Raw genomic sequence first — 14,533 nt, 5'->3', positions numbered from 1 at the left:
TTTTTTTAATTCAACATAAACAATGCTAAAATAAATAAATAAAAATGTGGGAGTTGACAAAGCACTAGCTCATTACAAGCGTAATTAATCATGCTTAGCTTGATGACATCAACTAAAATTTAAAGCATCTTAACATTAATCAATCAATTATTATTTTTAAGAAAATAAGGGTTGTATTTAACGTGTATAAAAAAACTTGTACCTTTTATATTAAAAGCTCGCCCATTGATTTTCATGGTAAATGTATAAACAATTTATGCATCGGGCTGTATTTATCAAACCCCTTATTTAATAATTAATGGAGGATATTATTTATTAATTTAATACTCGTATATTATAAAATCTTAGATATTTAGTTTCTATTGTTTCTTTGGACTTGGGAACAGCCAAGGAGAAGTAGCTAAACATGAAAATGTGGATTATTTAAAGTTTAAATAAATAAGAAATAATCTTCAATAATGTGGAGGCAAGTATTAAAAACATGACTTCCATCTCACATAATAAGCATGTTTCCAAATGTATATCCCAAACGGTGCCACGCTGTTCGAATTAAGGACATTTATAATGACAAAGTGTTTTAAAGCTTTATATAATTTTGCAATGTTCATGTATCATATGCCATATTATACACTATTTTTATAAAGTAACTTGTGAATGTGTCTTAAAGAAGCTAAATGTTAACAATTTGTTAATATCTATTTAATTTTAAACATATTCATAAACTTTAACCTTTTAATATTACATAAACATAAAAAAAAAAAATCAATATAATTCAAAAAGATATATAGACATCTTCTTTCTTTTTCAAACCTTCAAATGAAAAGGTTTAGTTTAAGAAATATAACTAACACAGAATTTCGCTAAAAAAGATTTCGTCACGACAACTTAATTTGTCCGGTCAAATGATCATACTATGAACGAACGAAGATTACGTGCATTGTATGTCAGAACTTGGAAAAAATATCCAAATCATATAATGGGTTACTTCTTGAAAGAGTAGTCGTCATCAACACCAGCAGTCGCCGACAACATTATTGCACCGCCACTGCATTGCGTAAGTATCCTCTTGTATATTACAAAACTCTTATATGTCCAAGTTTATACTTGATATATAATATAACTCAAAATTTTAGATTATTAAGTGATTGGGATTCACCAGGATACTAGCCTCAGAGATTAATGGGTACCAAATGGTATATAGGACAAAGGATTCCCGTTTTTTTTTTTTTAACTCAAAATATTAGATTATTTAGTAGATAATTTTAAATTGTAAATGTAACGACCAAAATATAACAAAACAAATCAACTAAAACTTTCTGAGTTTCTACCATTATCCAATTATATAATTAAGAATTAATATTTCTCTAATACTCCCCATAATCTCGTTCTTCCTCTCATTTTAATGGATTCTTTTTCAAAATACATTCAAATTTTTGTTCCATTTGACACAAACAAAACATAGCAACTCAATCTTTCTCTGTTTAATCCGCCATTAATCTCCACATCTAACCTTGTTTTCAACGTTAAATCAAACAGCTAATCTTCATTTTTTGTCTCATTAATCACAAATAAAATCATAGCCAAAAACCTTCATTTAATCCTCCTCTATTCCATCAACCAACCTCTTAATTTCATTTTTTACGTCGATCATGGCTTCTTTGATGTCTCATTTGTCTCTCCATCCCGAAAAACCATTACATGTTACAAGATTTTATAGTAAAGTTTCGCCATGTTTAGCTTTACGATCCACAAGTCAACCAATTTCTTGTTCACTTAAAAATTCATCTGAGAAGCTACCATTTTCGGGCTGGGACCAGTTATTGAGACGACGGGGTTTGGTTAATATTCCAGTTATTAAAGCTGCAGCATCCGCGGATGGTGATGAGCAGATTGAAGTTTCTGAAGGGTTTGTGTGTTTATAAATTTCTTGGTTAATGTTTTGGAGAAAAAGTACGTAAATTGTTTGAATTTTTGATAAAGGGTGTATTTGTAAATTTACAAGCAGGTTGAAAATAACTGAAGCTCCAAAGAGCCTAGCTGAAAGATTTCCAGCTCTAGTTACTGGATTCTTTTTCTTTACTTGGTAAGTTAGTTATATTATACCCTATGTTTTTATAGAAATTATATATGCTGCATTTGTTTGTATATCTGGATTTGAACAAAATACTTTGCTTGAATTGTAATTTAAGAGTTGACTTTTATCTACTTTGTGCATTTGTGTTTATGCAGGTACTTTTTAAATGTAATATTCAACATACTTAACAAGAAGGTCTACAATTACTTCCCATACCCTTAGTAAGTCAATCTAACCATTTCCGAATCAATCATTAAGCACAAAAAATGAAAAAAATGAATAAGTGGTGACAAGATAGGTGGTCAAAAACGGGTCGGGCTGACTCAATGTTCTCAAAATTCTCACGAACAGTATAAAAACTAGTATAAATTTGAGAGTAAAGTTATTTAGGAGGTTTTATGCATCAAGAAGCTGAAAAATTAGTTTGCAAATTTTATTTTTTTGGTAAAAGGGCCTAAAGTATGCAAGATTTTATTTGCATGTCTCACTGTTTTACCCTTATTTTAAGAAAATTAGGGACTTGAAAACTTCTTTTGAGTTAGCTGCATATAGAACTACTGGATCAAAGGACAAAGTCACAAATGTTTAAGAAACCCATTTGACCCGTTTCCTTTTTAAGTTATTTTCTTCACTTTACCAGTTTGGCTTGTTATTTTCTACGAATATCTAATACAAAACTGCATGCTCACTGCTATAAGATTCATTTCTTGAATTTTCAGCTTTGTTTCAGTTGTTCATCTTCTTGTTGGTGTTACATACTGTCTCATCTGTTGGTCTATTGGACTCCCAAAACGAGCAGTGAGTTTCTTTCTGTCTATAACTCTATATTATACAATCCATTATGCATAATGTAGGTGATCCAATGAACTTATCTTTCCATGTTTCAGCCAATAAATAAGGATCTCCTAGGAGTCCTTACTCCTGTTGCAGCATGTCATGCTCTTGGACATGTCATGTCTAATGTCTCATTTGCTGCCGTCGCAGTATCTTTTACACATACCATCAAAGGTAAATGTGCCGAGTTCTACACAGAGGCATGTTTTACTGAGTCAGCTCATCCAAATGACCCATAAAAACTGAGATGCTATGATACTTACATGTTTGTTACTATGAACAGCTTTGGAACCATTCTTCAGCGCAGCAGCTTCTCAATTTGTTTTAGGCCACCAGATTCCCCTTCCACTATGGTTGTCATTGGCCCCTGTTGTTTTAGGTAATAGTTAATATCATTGTTATCATCAAACTTATCATTTATTTATGAAGATAGAATATGTATTACTTATATATTTTTCAAGAGCTGGCAAATTGGATGGGTTGGATAAAGGGTCAAAATGAGTAACTATATTCATACTGCTCAGAATGAATCTGATAGTATAACCCATTTGGCTTTTACAGAACAGATTTAATCTGAGTTTCCCCATTTACTTTTGAATAAGTCAAATTCAACATCTTATTCAGTTATTTTTAAAAACCACATCTTGAAAGTTGAAACATAAGTTCAATGAAGAAAGCCGGAATTCCTTCCTTAAACTGTCAATCTTAATATATTAATGGCTCAAACTTGTAGGTGTATCAATGGCCTCATTGACTGAACTTTCTTTCAATTGGCTTGGGTTTTCAAGCGCCATGATTTCTAACATATCCTTTACTTACAGAAGCATATATTCTAAGAAAGCCATGGTAACGAGATCAACCTTTTATTGATTTAATTCTTCAATGTAGTATAAATACTTAACAAACCCAGATGGGATGCCTTGTTCCAATTTGGATGTTTGACAGACAGGCATGGACAGCACAAATGTGTATGCTTACATTTCGATAATCGCCCTCTTGTTTTGCCTCCCACCAGCAATTCTTGTAAGATAACTCCGTAATGTTTTTATTCTTCTTCTCTTGATTCATGAAAGATAAAGGTGACAATGCCAACCCATAAACTCTTCATGGGTAAACAAAAAGATTTAGTAGGAAAAGGGGTCAAATGGGTAAAAACTTGCCAAGTTTATCCCTAATGCTTAAACCCTCTTGAATGATCTTATTCAAAACAGGATATCTAAGATATATAGTACTATTTTACATGTTGACGCCTATTATAAAGTTCGAATTATATGGACAGAAATATTTTGGGTTGACCCATTTTAACCCATTATTCAACCTGTGTGAGATCACCTGCCCATTTTGGCACCTCTAAGGAAAAGTAAAAATTGAACCCATGATTTTTAAGATTTCTTATTCTTTCTCAGATTGAAGGACCAAAATTAATGCAATATGGATTCAGGGATGCAATAGCTAAAGTTGGCATGGTTAAGTTTGTGTCTGATTTGTTCTGGATCGGAATGTTTTACCATCTATACAACCAGGTAAACCACAAATCCCTCATTTTCAACATCATATAACAAAACCAAAGATCATTTTCCAATTGAGTTCCTAACGACTTACTTGTTATCCAAGATTGCTACCAACACTCTAGAGAGGGTCGCTCCACTTACTCATGCTGTAGGAAATGTTTTGAAGCGAGTTTTCGTGATTGGTTTCTCCATCATTGTGTTCGGTAAGTCTGTATTACAAACACCCAAATTTGCTTGAAAACATAGAGCTTTCATTCACTTTTCTGAGACTTTCGAGTACTTAACCATGGCAGGTAATAGGATCTCAACACAAACTGGAATTGGTACTGCAATCGCCATTGCTGGTGTGGCTATGTACTCCGTGATCAAAGCTAACCTTGAAGATAAAAATAAGGTATGTAAGTTTATCAGCATTTCAACTATCTATGATGCAAACAAGTGGGTCAGATGGGTATTATATGAAAAAAGGAATCGAATTGCATTTAATTAATAACAACATTAAGTAAAAACTCATAGCTTAAAAGTAAACAGTTCAAATGTGCATACATCCAAACCCTTACTAACTCAATCTTAATAGGTTCTGAAATACTATATTTTTTCAATCTACCCATTTAATCTTGAACACATTTTAACCTGTTATCCGACCCATCTACTTTGCCACCCATTTTACATCTAAATTTCACATAAATAACTTCCGACGTGTCGTATTGTTTTAGAAGGACGCGGGGAAGGCAAAGGCAGCATAGAAGCTGCATATAAAACAGCAAATTTATCAGAAAATTGGGAAATTCTGCAGGGTCGAAGGATTCAAACTCTTTTGAAACTTGACAGACCTTTTAAGTTCCAATATTTAAAATTGTTGGATGGTTTAGAGGAAAATAAGCTCCATTTGGACCAAGTACTTTCCAAATTAAAGAAGGAAAAGAAAAGGTCACTGCATCTGTAGCTCTTGAATGTGATAACATTTTAACAAGCTTAGTCAAAATTCGAAATGAGTACTAATTCTTCTTAACATTAAGCAGAAACTATATCAGTTGTTTATTTTATTTTCAAAGAGTGTTTAAAATGTTCAAGGGGAGTACCCTGTGCCCATAGCGTGGAGTCTTGGCGTCCACTTTCCACTTTAGTATGTAACTCCATCTCAGCACAACTTTTGATTTGGTCTTTTGCTTCTATACACAGAACTAAGTCTCTCTATCTCTCTCTTTCCTTTCTTCCTTCCACGTCAAACAATCGTGGCAGTTTTGGAAAATTTCTTGTATCTGCAAATAAAAGTGAAATTGCAACCATTATACTTGCAATTAGCTTTCAAGAAAATATCGTATGCCAAAATTGGGACAAAACATAAAAAAATAATTTCAAAAACAACCATCATATTGTGCATTGCCTGCTAACTTTCTATAATTCAACGAAAAACTGTTTTTCAACATAAACTTTAGAATTAACAGGATTCATGATTCTAAAGGTATTTACTATTAGCTAAGAATTAAAATGGGTATATGTGTTTGTATGTGTTTATACAATTGTGTTTTATGATTGTTACAGATGCGTGCATACATGTATAGGCGATTTTGGGTGAGATGGCTAGTGATACTAGCCATAAATATCATGATGGAGACACTTTTTTACATACTTTCTTCCATATTTGTATCTTTCATTTATTCTATCTTTGGACATAAAAGATTGCCTCTTGTTGTTAACTGGTAATAAAGAAGCTAAGTATGTTTATACCACAACTATCGAACAAATGAGCTTTCACATTTCATTCCTGCTTGGTTAGTAAGAAACAAAGATCGGTCAAGATTTCTAAAGCTGCACTTTAGAAAGCACAGAGAACATAAAATACATTGAAATCTTAGAGGCTTGAATGAAAACCAACAGTCTCCAAACACACATCAGAATAATACAATGGAAATGCGTGTACTTTGTTCGTATGTTTTACAATTTTATGTTGTATGTTTGTTGCAGATGCGTGCATACTTATATAGGCGGTTGTGGATGAAGTGGTTTAAGAAATTTCTAGTGACGCTAATCGAGAGTCTACTCACACCGTCGTTGAGATAGACACTCTTTTGATCCTTACATGTTTGTGTGGTTCATGTTTGTTGATCAAATGTAGGAAAACCCTATGGCCTTAATTTTGTTAAAAACACGTATAGGTTCATAACTTTATTTTTTTCATGATTTTAACATTCGGCTTCATTCTTTGGTTGGTAAGAAATAAAGATTGGTCACGATTTCGAAAGATTGTGAGAAATACTATTTTAGAAAGCAGATAGAAGACATTGAAATTTTGAAGACTTGAATGGAAACCAACAGTCCAACGCATCAGATCACGAACCAAGAGCAGAATAAATTAGAGTTTCAATATACTACCATCTATTTTTATACACATAAAGTAAGAAATTTAGAATATACAAAGATAATTATGTCATACGGAATAATGAAACACATTGATCAGTCTTCATAATACAAGGCTCTTAGAAAACTTAAGGCTCGGGATGGTACATGAGAAACGCCTCCCAAACTAATATCGAGTAACCAATTCCAACTCCACATGAAGTCGCCCGCTCTTTGGGTTGATAAGGTCATACGTTTTGTTTATACGTTTCTTGTTTATGACATCCGTAAGGTTAATATCAACATGGCCTAGGCATTCCTAATGGGACAAACTAATATTGTATTAGCTAGTGTTACGTAAACCACAAATCAATCTTGTAAGTGAAGGTTAAGAATTAGTCACATACCTCTGGATAAATTAGTCCCATCCAAGTAGTACTAACAACTTCCAAATGTAATAATTCATTTATGGGTAGCTTTTGCTTTTCTAAGCTGTACCAAAATTCTGATCTCCATATTGGAGATGAGCTTCTGCTTACTGACTGTAAAACAAAAATTACAGAAGGTGACATTTAAGAGTTAATATCGCCAAAAAGACAGATGGAAAACTATATGGGTACTTATAGTTGAAATTTGTCAAGTTGGGAAAACAGATGTCCTGGTATTTTTGTTACTCTCACAAAATTTTGAACATGAGAGGATTTTTATTTAATCTTATATTGAATAAAGCTTTAAGCTATAAATCGGATATATCATTTGTATAACCAACCTTGGTTTCTTTTTCTTCACCACGGAATAGCAAACGAACTGATGGATTGGTGTGGTTATTTCCTTTAAGATCTTCGCCTTTGTGAATTATAACCTTAAGAGACCTTTCAACCCCTTCAATTTCAATCGGGATTTTATCATATGAATACGGTCTGTACATCACTTCCAGCATCACTTGGCACTGGGCTAAGTGTTTGCCACCATCAGCTAAGAGATCAACAGTTAGAGTCTTTGATTCGTCAGGCATAAAATCTTTTAGTGGCACATCTTTCCAACCAAGAATATCCCTCAACTTTCCCTACACAAGAAACCATAATTATCAATGCTGATACATCATGGACATATTCGAATTGAAAAATGTTAACTAAATTAATTACAAATTCTTCACTGGAAACTTGTCATTTATTTGTATTTTATTTTTAGTTAAATTTGTAAAACTTGTCCATTTTCGGTTCTCTTTCAAATTTACCATTTTTCATTGCAGAAAAGATTTAGAGACCGACCTTTAATAGCCATCACACTCAATACAATTTATTTTTAAAAGACAAGTAATAATGCCCTAAAATCGATAAAGTGTACCTCTCTATTATCATATATGATAATGCGTAGCTGACCACCATCAAAATCTTTCACAGATAGATTGAAGTCTTCATACCATTTAGGATTCGCGTTCTTACGCTTTGTAGTGGTATACTCAGTAGAATCATGAAAAGCAATGCTTGACATTATTTCCAGTGACACAACAGGGTCACAAGAATAAAAAAAACCTCTACATTTAAGGTTCATAGCTCTTAAAACTTTAACATTCAGGATTCCCTCATTGGCAGGTCTGCAAATTCAATATAAATGTGAATAATTGGGATAACATACATATTTTCTTATATATGCAAACGAAAAGATATACACGTATACTTACATCATGCGATACAATGTTGGTTCCTCAGATATATCCGGACAAATATAAGTATCATCAATCTATAGAAATAGCAGATGTTAGCAAGGAGCATCACAGTCTTGGTTTCTGTTTAAGTCACATAAAAGGTTTCTTTTAAAAAGATTTCATACATAATAGACTCTTAAATCATTTAAACCCCTTGTGAATGAAGATCACCATTTTGACCAATCTTGATACACAAATATTCAACAGAAAAGAAAAAGATACAAGTCCCAAAACTGAAATATCTAATCTTATACTTTTAAAATGACTTTCATGAAGATTTGATTGATTAAGAAGAAACTACATAACTTTGAAGAAAAAAAAAAAGCTTACTTGACATCTAAGTGCAGTTTCAAGTGCCCTCACAGTCTCAAACATTGATGGACGTAATTCGCCATCTTTATTCAAACATTGATAAGCTATTCTGCCAAATACTCTTAAAGAACTAGGATTTATTTCATCCTTTATACTCACAAAAACAATGTCACTCAACGTGTTTTGTTCAAAGGAGTTTCGCGCCAATCTTGCTAAAGATGGATGCTTATCGTTGTTTTGAAAACATAACCTCCCAACCAATACTTCAAACAACACTACTCCAAATGAATACACATCCGACTCTTTTGTTAATAAGCCTGTCTCGGCATATGCTGGGTCACAATATCCGGGGGTGCCTACAGCGTGAGAGATACAAAATGAGTTCTCTTGATTAGTAGAACCAAATTTGGAAAGTCCAAAATCAGATATCTTGGCTTTCCAGCTTTCATCCAACAGGATGTTGGAACTCTTGATATCACGGTGCAATACTCTTTGATAAGTCCCCTCTGCGTTATGAAGGCACGCCAATCCACGAGCTGCTCCCAGACATATCTGAAGGCGTCTAATCCATGTTAACTCACCTTTATTAAGATACAAGTCGAGGCTTTTCTTAGATGCATACTCGTACACAAGTATCTTCTCGCCTAAATCGTCACATCCTAACAAAGAGACAATGTTTTCATGTTTGTAAGATGAAAGCATGATGATCTCTTTCCAAAACTCGGGATCTCCTTGCCCAAAAAAACGATCTAATCGCTTTAAAGCAACCAAAGTCTTAATATCATGAAGTATGACTTCTGCCTTATACACTTTTCCAAACCCTCCTTTCCCAATGCAACTTTCATTGGCGAAATTGTTCGTTGCTGATCTAATAGTTTCTAGTGGTATTTTGAGATGTTCAAACTTTTTTAATGTGAGCCATGGTTTTTATTATTGAAAGAAAATCAGGCGTTTCAAAGGTTTAGAGTTGTTAATGTTAAGTGTTAACTAACGAGGCTAATTAACAATGTATCTAGCTATGAGCATCCCTTGATTATCTCTCACAAACACTCACAAAAATTAAGATAAACCATTATAAAATTGGATTATTGGAAGTATATGCACATGGCTAACCCCTCTTTGTACTTTTGATAAGCTTTGATTGATGTATTTTTTTTATTTTTTATTTTTTTAACTCTTCGTGAATCTTGAGGTAACATCGGTGAGGAGAAGTCCAGATTTTAACCTTAACATGGGTGAATTATTTAAGATATTTTGGGAGTAATTATTATAATTGGTGCTGAAAATAATCATCAAATGCAAAGCAAATTAACTTTTCAATAATAATGAAATAAAATCTGTCTCTGTCTTATACTGCACAATGGCCAGTATTTATAATACACCGTTCTTAGAAAACTTAAGGCTCGATCGGGACAGTACAAGAAAACCATTCAAGCTATTGCGAGCTGAGTAACCAATTCCAGCGACACATGAAGTCGCCCACTCTTTGATCGAGTCTATAAGCTCATAAAGTAGAAACTCTATAAAATAATACACTTGGGACCATCAAAATTTATTAATTAAAAATATTATTAATTAATCGATAAATTAATAATTATTAATTTATATATTCATTAATATTTTATTAATTTATAGTAGAATACTTAGTTTACAAACACCTTTCAAGTTTCCACTTAATTATTGTATACAATGCATGTATATCAAATGAATGACCCAATTTGAAAAAAACCTTCAATCTCCCGCCTTATTATGCTTCTTGTGTTCAATGTATCACTTTATGGACATTAAAAATATTTTATAGTCATTTTTCAAGAAACCTTCATAAATCATTCATGTAATATGCTATATATAAGGAATTATTAATTTATATTTATATGGGGTCTAAAGAAATTATCAAAAATGTATTATCTTATAATTTTAACGAATTATTAATTTAACACCCAAACCCCGAGTCGGGACCGGCAAAAAATATTATCTTAAAGAGTTTATTAAATAATCGAGTATTAATTTATCGAGTTTCTACTGTACATATGTTTACACGTTTCTTATTTATGAAATCTGTAAGGTTGATATAGACATAGCCTAACATTCTAATGGAACAAACATCGCGTTAGCCAGCATCAAGTAAACCACAAATCGATCTAGTAAGTGAAGGTTACAAATTAGTCATATACCCCTAGATTTATTAGTCCCATTCAAGAAGTACTGATAACTTACAAATGAATAATTCATTAATAGGTAGCTTTTGCTTTTCTAAGTTGTACCGGAATTTGATCTCCGTATTGGAGATGAGATTCCCAGCTACGTAATATTGGCAGTGACACGCATAGGGGTCACAAGAATTATTAAAAAAAAAACTTCCAAATGCAATTTCAGGTTTGAGGATTCCCTCATTTCTCCTCATTTGCATGTCTACAACTCTACAAGTTCGGATTATATTATGAATAAATTGGGATAACAAACTTTCTTATATATGTAAACAAAAAAGATACACACATATACTATAAAATGATAATAAATCTCTGTATTCTTAAATTTTTATTAAAAGAAAATAAAGGAGAAAATTGGATATGAAAAGAAAAAATAAAAAATTACATAAAAAAGATTCTTTTTATTTATAAAAATTACAAATTACATTGACTACCTTGAACTATGACATAACCTAAACTAATAGAATATATCATATACACGGTCTAATATATACTTGCATCATGCCATACATGTAAACCTATAAGAATAGCAAATGCTAGCAAGGAGCATCATGCTCTTTCTTGGTTTGAGTTCAAATCAGATAAACAGATTCTTTTTATTTAGACACAATAATAGAAATCTTGATGCACAACTATTAAACAAGAAAAAAAATAGATACAACATACAAGTAAGAAGTCTAAAATATCAAATCTTGTGCTTGTAATATGACTCTAATGAAGATTTCATTAGTCCGGATCATACCAAATAGGAGTAACTTTGAAGAAAAAACCTTACTTGACATCAAAGTGCACCTTCAATTGCCCTCAAAGTTTAAGCCATTCACCATCTTTCTTCAAACATTGATAAGCTTTTATGCTAAATACGCTTAGAGAACTAGGATTTATTTCATTCTTTATATTAACATAATAAGTGATGTCGTTCAACATGTTTTGTTCAAAGGAGTTTCACTTCAACCTTACCGATGCTTTCATCGTTTCAAATACACAACCTCCCAAACAATACTTCAAATAACACTACTCCAAATGAATAAACATCGGACTCTTTTGTTAACAAGTCCGTCTCTATATATGCCGGATCACAATACCATGGTTTGCCTACGACATAAGAGATACAAAATGAGTTTTGTTAGATTAGCACAACCAAATATGGAAAGTCCAAAACCGGATATCTTGGGTTCCCAATTTTCATCCTAATAAGATATCGGAACTTTTGATATCACGGTGCAATACTCCTACCCCTACACAGATATGTCACCTTTATTGAGATACAAATCCATGATAATCTTAGATGCATACTAAAAACAACTAGTAACTCGCCTAAATCATCACAATACCCCAATAAAAAGACAACATATTCATGGCACTAAGAGATGAAATATGTTATCTCCTTCCAAAACTCTAAGTTATATGGCACCTGCTGGAAATGATCTAAGCCATTTAAAGCAACCACGGTCTTTATATCACGATGTATGACTTCTTCCTTATACACTTTTCCGAACCCTCCCTTCCCAACACAACTTTTATCGGCAAAAGTGTTCGTCGCTGATCTAATATTTTCTGGTGGTATTTTGAGATGTTCAAACTTTTTCATGGGAACCATGGTTTTCGATCACCATGGAAAAAAAAATAAGGGTTTCAAAGGTTTAGAGTAATGCGGATCTAGCTATGAGCATCCCTTGATCATCTCATACATAAATAAACACAATAACTGACCAGATCTACCATTATAATAAATTCGGATTTATTTATTGTTGTTTCTTTATAATTCTTCGTGGATCTAGAGGCAAATGACGCGTATGGGTCTCAAAATGAACTACAAGATGGACTTTTGGATACCGACACGTTTTTGTCTTCCCACCACAAGATTTATTTAATGGTGTTAATCGAATCGTCAAACCATGTCCGGATCAAACCGCGGTATTTGAGTTGGTTTGATCGGATTAAATCGCTAAAGTTTGGTTCGGTGATTTAAATTTTGAAAAATTGGGTTATTTGGTCCGGTTACAGTTTGAGCAAAGAAAAAACCGCGTAAACCAAACCAGACTGTACTTTATACTTTCATAACTCGAGAAAAAAATTACTTTATCTAACTTCATAAAGTTTAAACATATTATGAAAATAAATATTTTTATGCTCCAAATTTCTTAAAATTTCATTATAAAGAACATAACTTACATTTTAAATATATAATTAATTATACATTTTTAATATAAAAAAAAAAAAATTAATATGTGAGTGTTATACCTATTATTAACATATGGATAAAGTTTTAACATAAAGTTCAAAGATATTAAAACAAATACTTTGACCTGCTAGTAATACTTTTAATATGTACACTTCTAAATGTAAATGTTTGTTATGGATCTTAGCACAAATTTTGACAATTATATACAAAATTATATGAGAATAAAAGAAAGAAAAAATAAACTTGAAAAATTGTCAAACCATCCAAACAGGACCGACTTACATCGTTTGGTCTGGTTCAGTCATACAATATACTTGGTATGGTTCGATTTGATATGTGTTAAAACCATAATTACCGGTTTGGTTTGAAATTTAGTCAAAACCGAACCAAACCGGTCCATGAACACCCTTAGATTTATTAGACGGAAATAATTAATTTTTTTTAATAAAGTAGCTTAAAAATCCTCTTAATAATAAATAATGATGATGTTAAGAAAAAAAATTGTATAATCAATTGTCATCTATTTACAGTTTTAAAAAGATTTTTAGGCTAAATTTTAGTAAATATCATTTCCCTTATTAAACTATCTTCGCTAAGAATACCTTATTGAACGTTTATTTTTCGAACGGTTAGTCGATGTACGACATCTAGGAAACATCACCATAAAAAAATGAGAAGTTGACCATGGGCTATTGCAAGTATTCGGATAAGAAAATCTCAAGCCTCGTCATCCATGAAGATCGAACTCAAGATCTTGGGTAAAATCGGGAGTACCTCTAACGAGCTAGGCTAGTCATCATTATCAAATGATAGTTTTTAAAAATGTTTTTCAAACTAAAAATTTCATTCTTTATTTGTTATGAGAAATTAAAAAACGTTTTTTCATTATTTTTTACTTTTCAATTTTCTTTTTTTAAATTTTAAAAACCCCAAAATTATATTAGATCTCTTTGCTTACTTCACGTCCCTACCTTCTTTGAAAAAAAATTATTTTACCCGGTTGGAAAACTCCTTTCATTTTCTTAGAATATTGAAAACAGAAAACTATAAAACAATTTTCATAACTAAACACGTCCTTAGTTCGTTAGTAGTATATCTTTTCAAAATTCGTTTTATAATCAAACTAATTTATACACTTGTAAAATCAATGATGAGATTAAGAGAAAAAAAAGATTATACTTGTTATGTAGCCATGACATTTGGAGGATTCTAAAAGAATTTTTAAAAAAATACTAGATGGGTGTTAGCGCGTTGTAGTGACAAAAATAAACAACATTTGAGGTGTTGTGACAATGTTAATTTCAAATCAAATATTTAATCGAACGTTTTAATTGTATGATAGTTTTTTTTCCTTTTTTT

At 32.0% G+C, this 14,533-nt stretch overlaps 3 protein-coding genes and 1 long non-coding RNA gene across 4 annotated transcripts; 1 reads left to right on the top strand and 3 right to left on the bottom strand.

Annotated features, from left to right (window-relative positions):
- Positions 1-1,649: 1,649 nt before the first annotated feature.
- Positions 1,650-5,191, top strand: LOC122598144 (triose phosphate/phosphate translocator, chloroplastic-like). The gene is made up of 12 exons (XM_043770744.1): positions 1,650-1,906; positions 2,006-2,083; positions 2,230-2,295; positions 2,794-2,872; positions 2,962-3,082; positions 3,192-3,287; positions 3,642-3,754; positions 3,854-3,931; positions 4,315-4,431; positions 4,523-4,622; positions 4,713-4,813; positions 5,136-5,191. Exons 1-12 carry the CDS (start codon positions 1,650-1,652, stop codon positions 5,163-5,165), a joined length of 1,236 nt encoding a protein of 411 aa, XP_043626679.1. The 3' UTR covers positions 5,166-5,191.
- On the bottom strand, positions 2,813-3,951 carry LOC122598145. Its single transcript, XR_006323543.1, has 3 exons — positions 3,887-3,951; positions 3,172-3,275; positions 2,813-3,098 (listed from the first exon to the last, which is right to left on the bottom strand). It is a non-coding gene; the product is annotated as an uncharacterized LOC122598145 (long non-coding RNA).
- Positions 5,192-6,858: 1,667 nt separating the features above from the next.
- On the bottom strand, positions 6,859-7,999 carry LOC122597403 (synaptotagmin-2-like). The gene is made up of 4 exons (XM_043770003.1): positions 7,916-7,999; positions 7,529-7,825; positions 7,167-7,301; positions 6,859-7,078 (listed from the first exon to the last, which is right to left on the bottom strand). Exons 1-4 carry the CDS (start codon positions 7,997-7,999, stop codon positions 6,947-6,949), a joined length of 648 nt encoding a protein of 215 aa, XP_043625938.1. The 3' UTR covers positions 6,859-6,946.
- A 613-nt stretch (positions 8,000-8,612) lies between these two features.
- LOC122597402 (receptor-like protein kinase ANXUR2) lies at positions 8,613-9,481 on the bottom strand. Its single transcript, XM_043770002.1, has 2 exons — positions 8,798-9,481; positions 8,613-8,651 (listed from the first exon to the last, which is right to left on the bottom strand). Exons 1-2 carry the CDS (start codon positions 9,479-9,481, stop codon positions 8,613-8,615), a joined length of 723 nt encoding a protein of 240 aa, XP_043625937.1.
- Between the last annotated feature and the right edge of the window lie 5,052 nt (positions 9,482-14,533).

The sequence above is a fragment of the Erigeron canadensis genome, chromosome 4, assembly GCF_010389155.1.
Source record: "Erigeron canadensis isolate Cc75 chromosome 4, C_canadensis_v1, whole genome shotgun sequence".
NCBI classification, from domain to species: domain Eukaryota; kingdom Viridiplantae; phylum Streptophyta; class Magnoliopsida; order Asterales; family Asteraceae; genus Erigeron; species Erigeron canadensis.
Note: the sequence above shows the minus strand (reverse complement) of the source record. Positions and strands in the feature narration are given on the sequence as shown.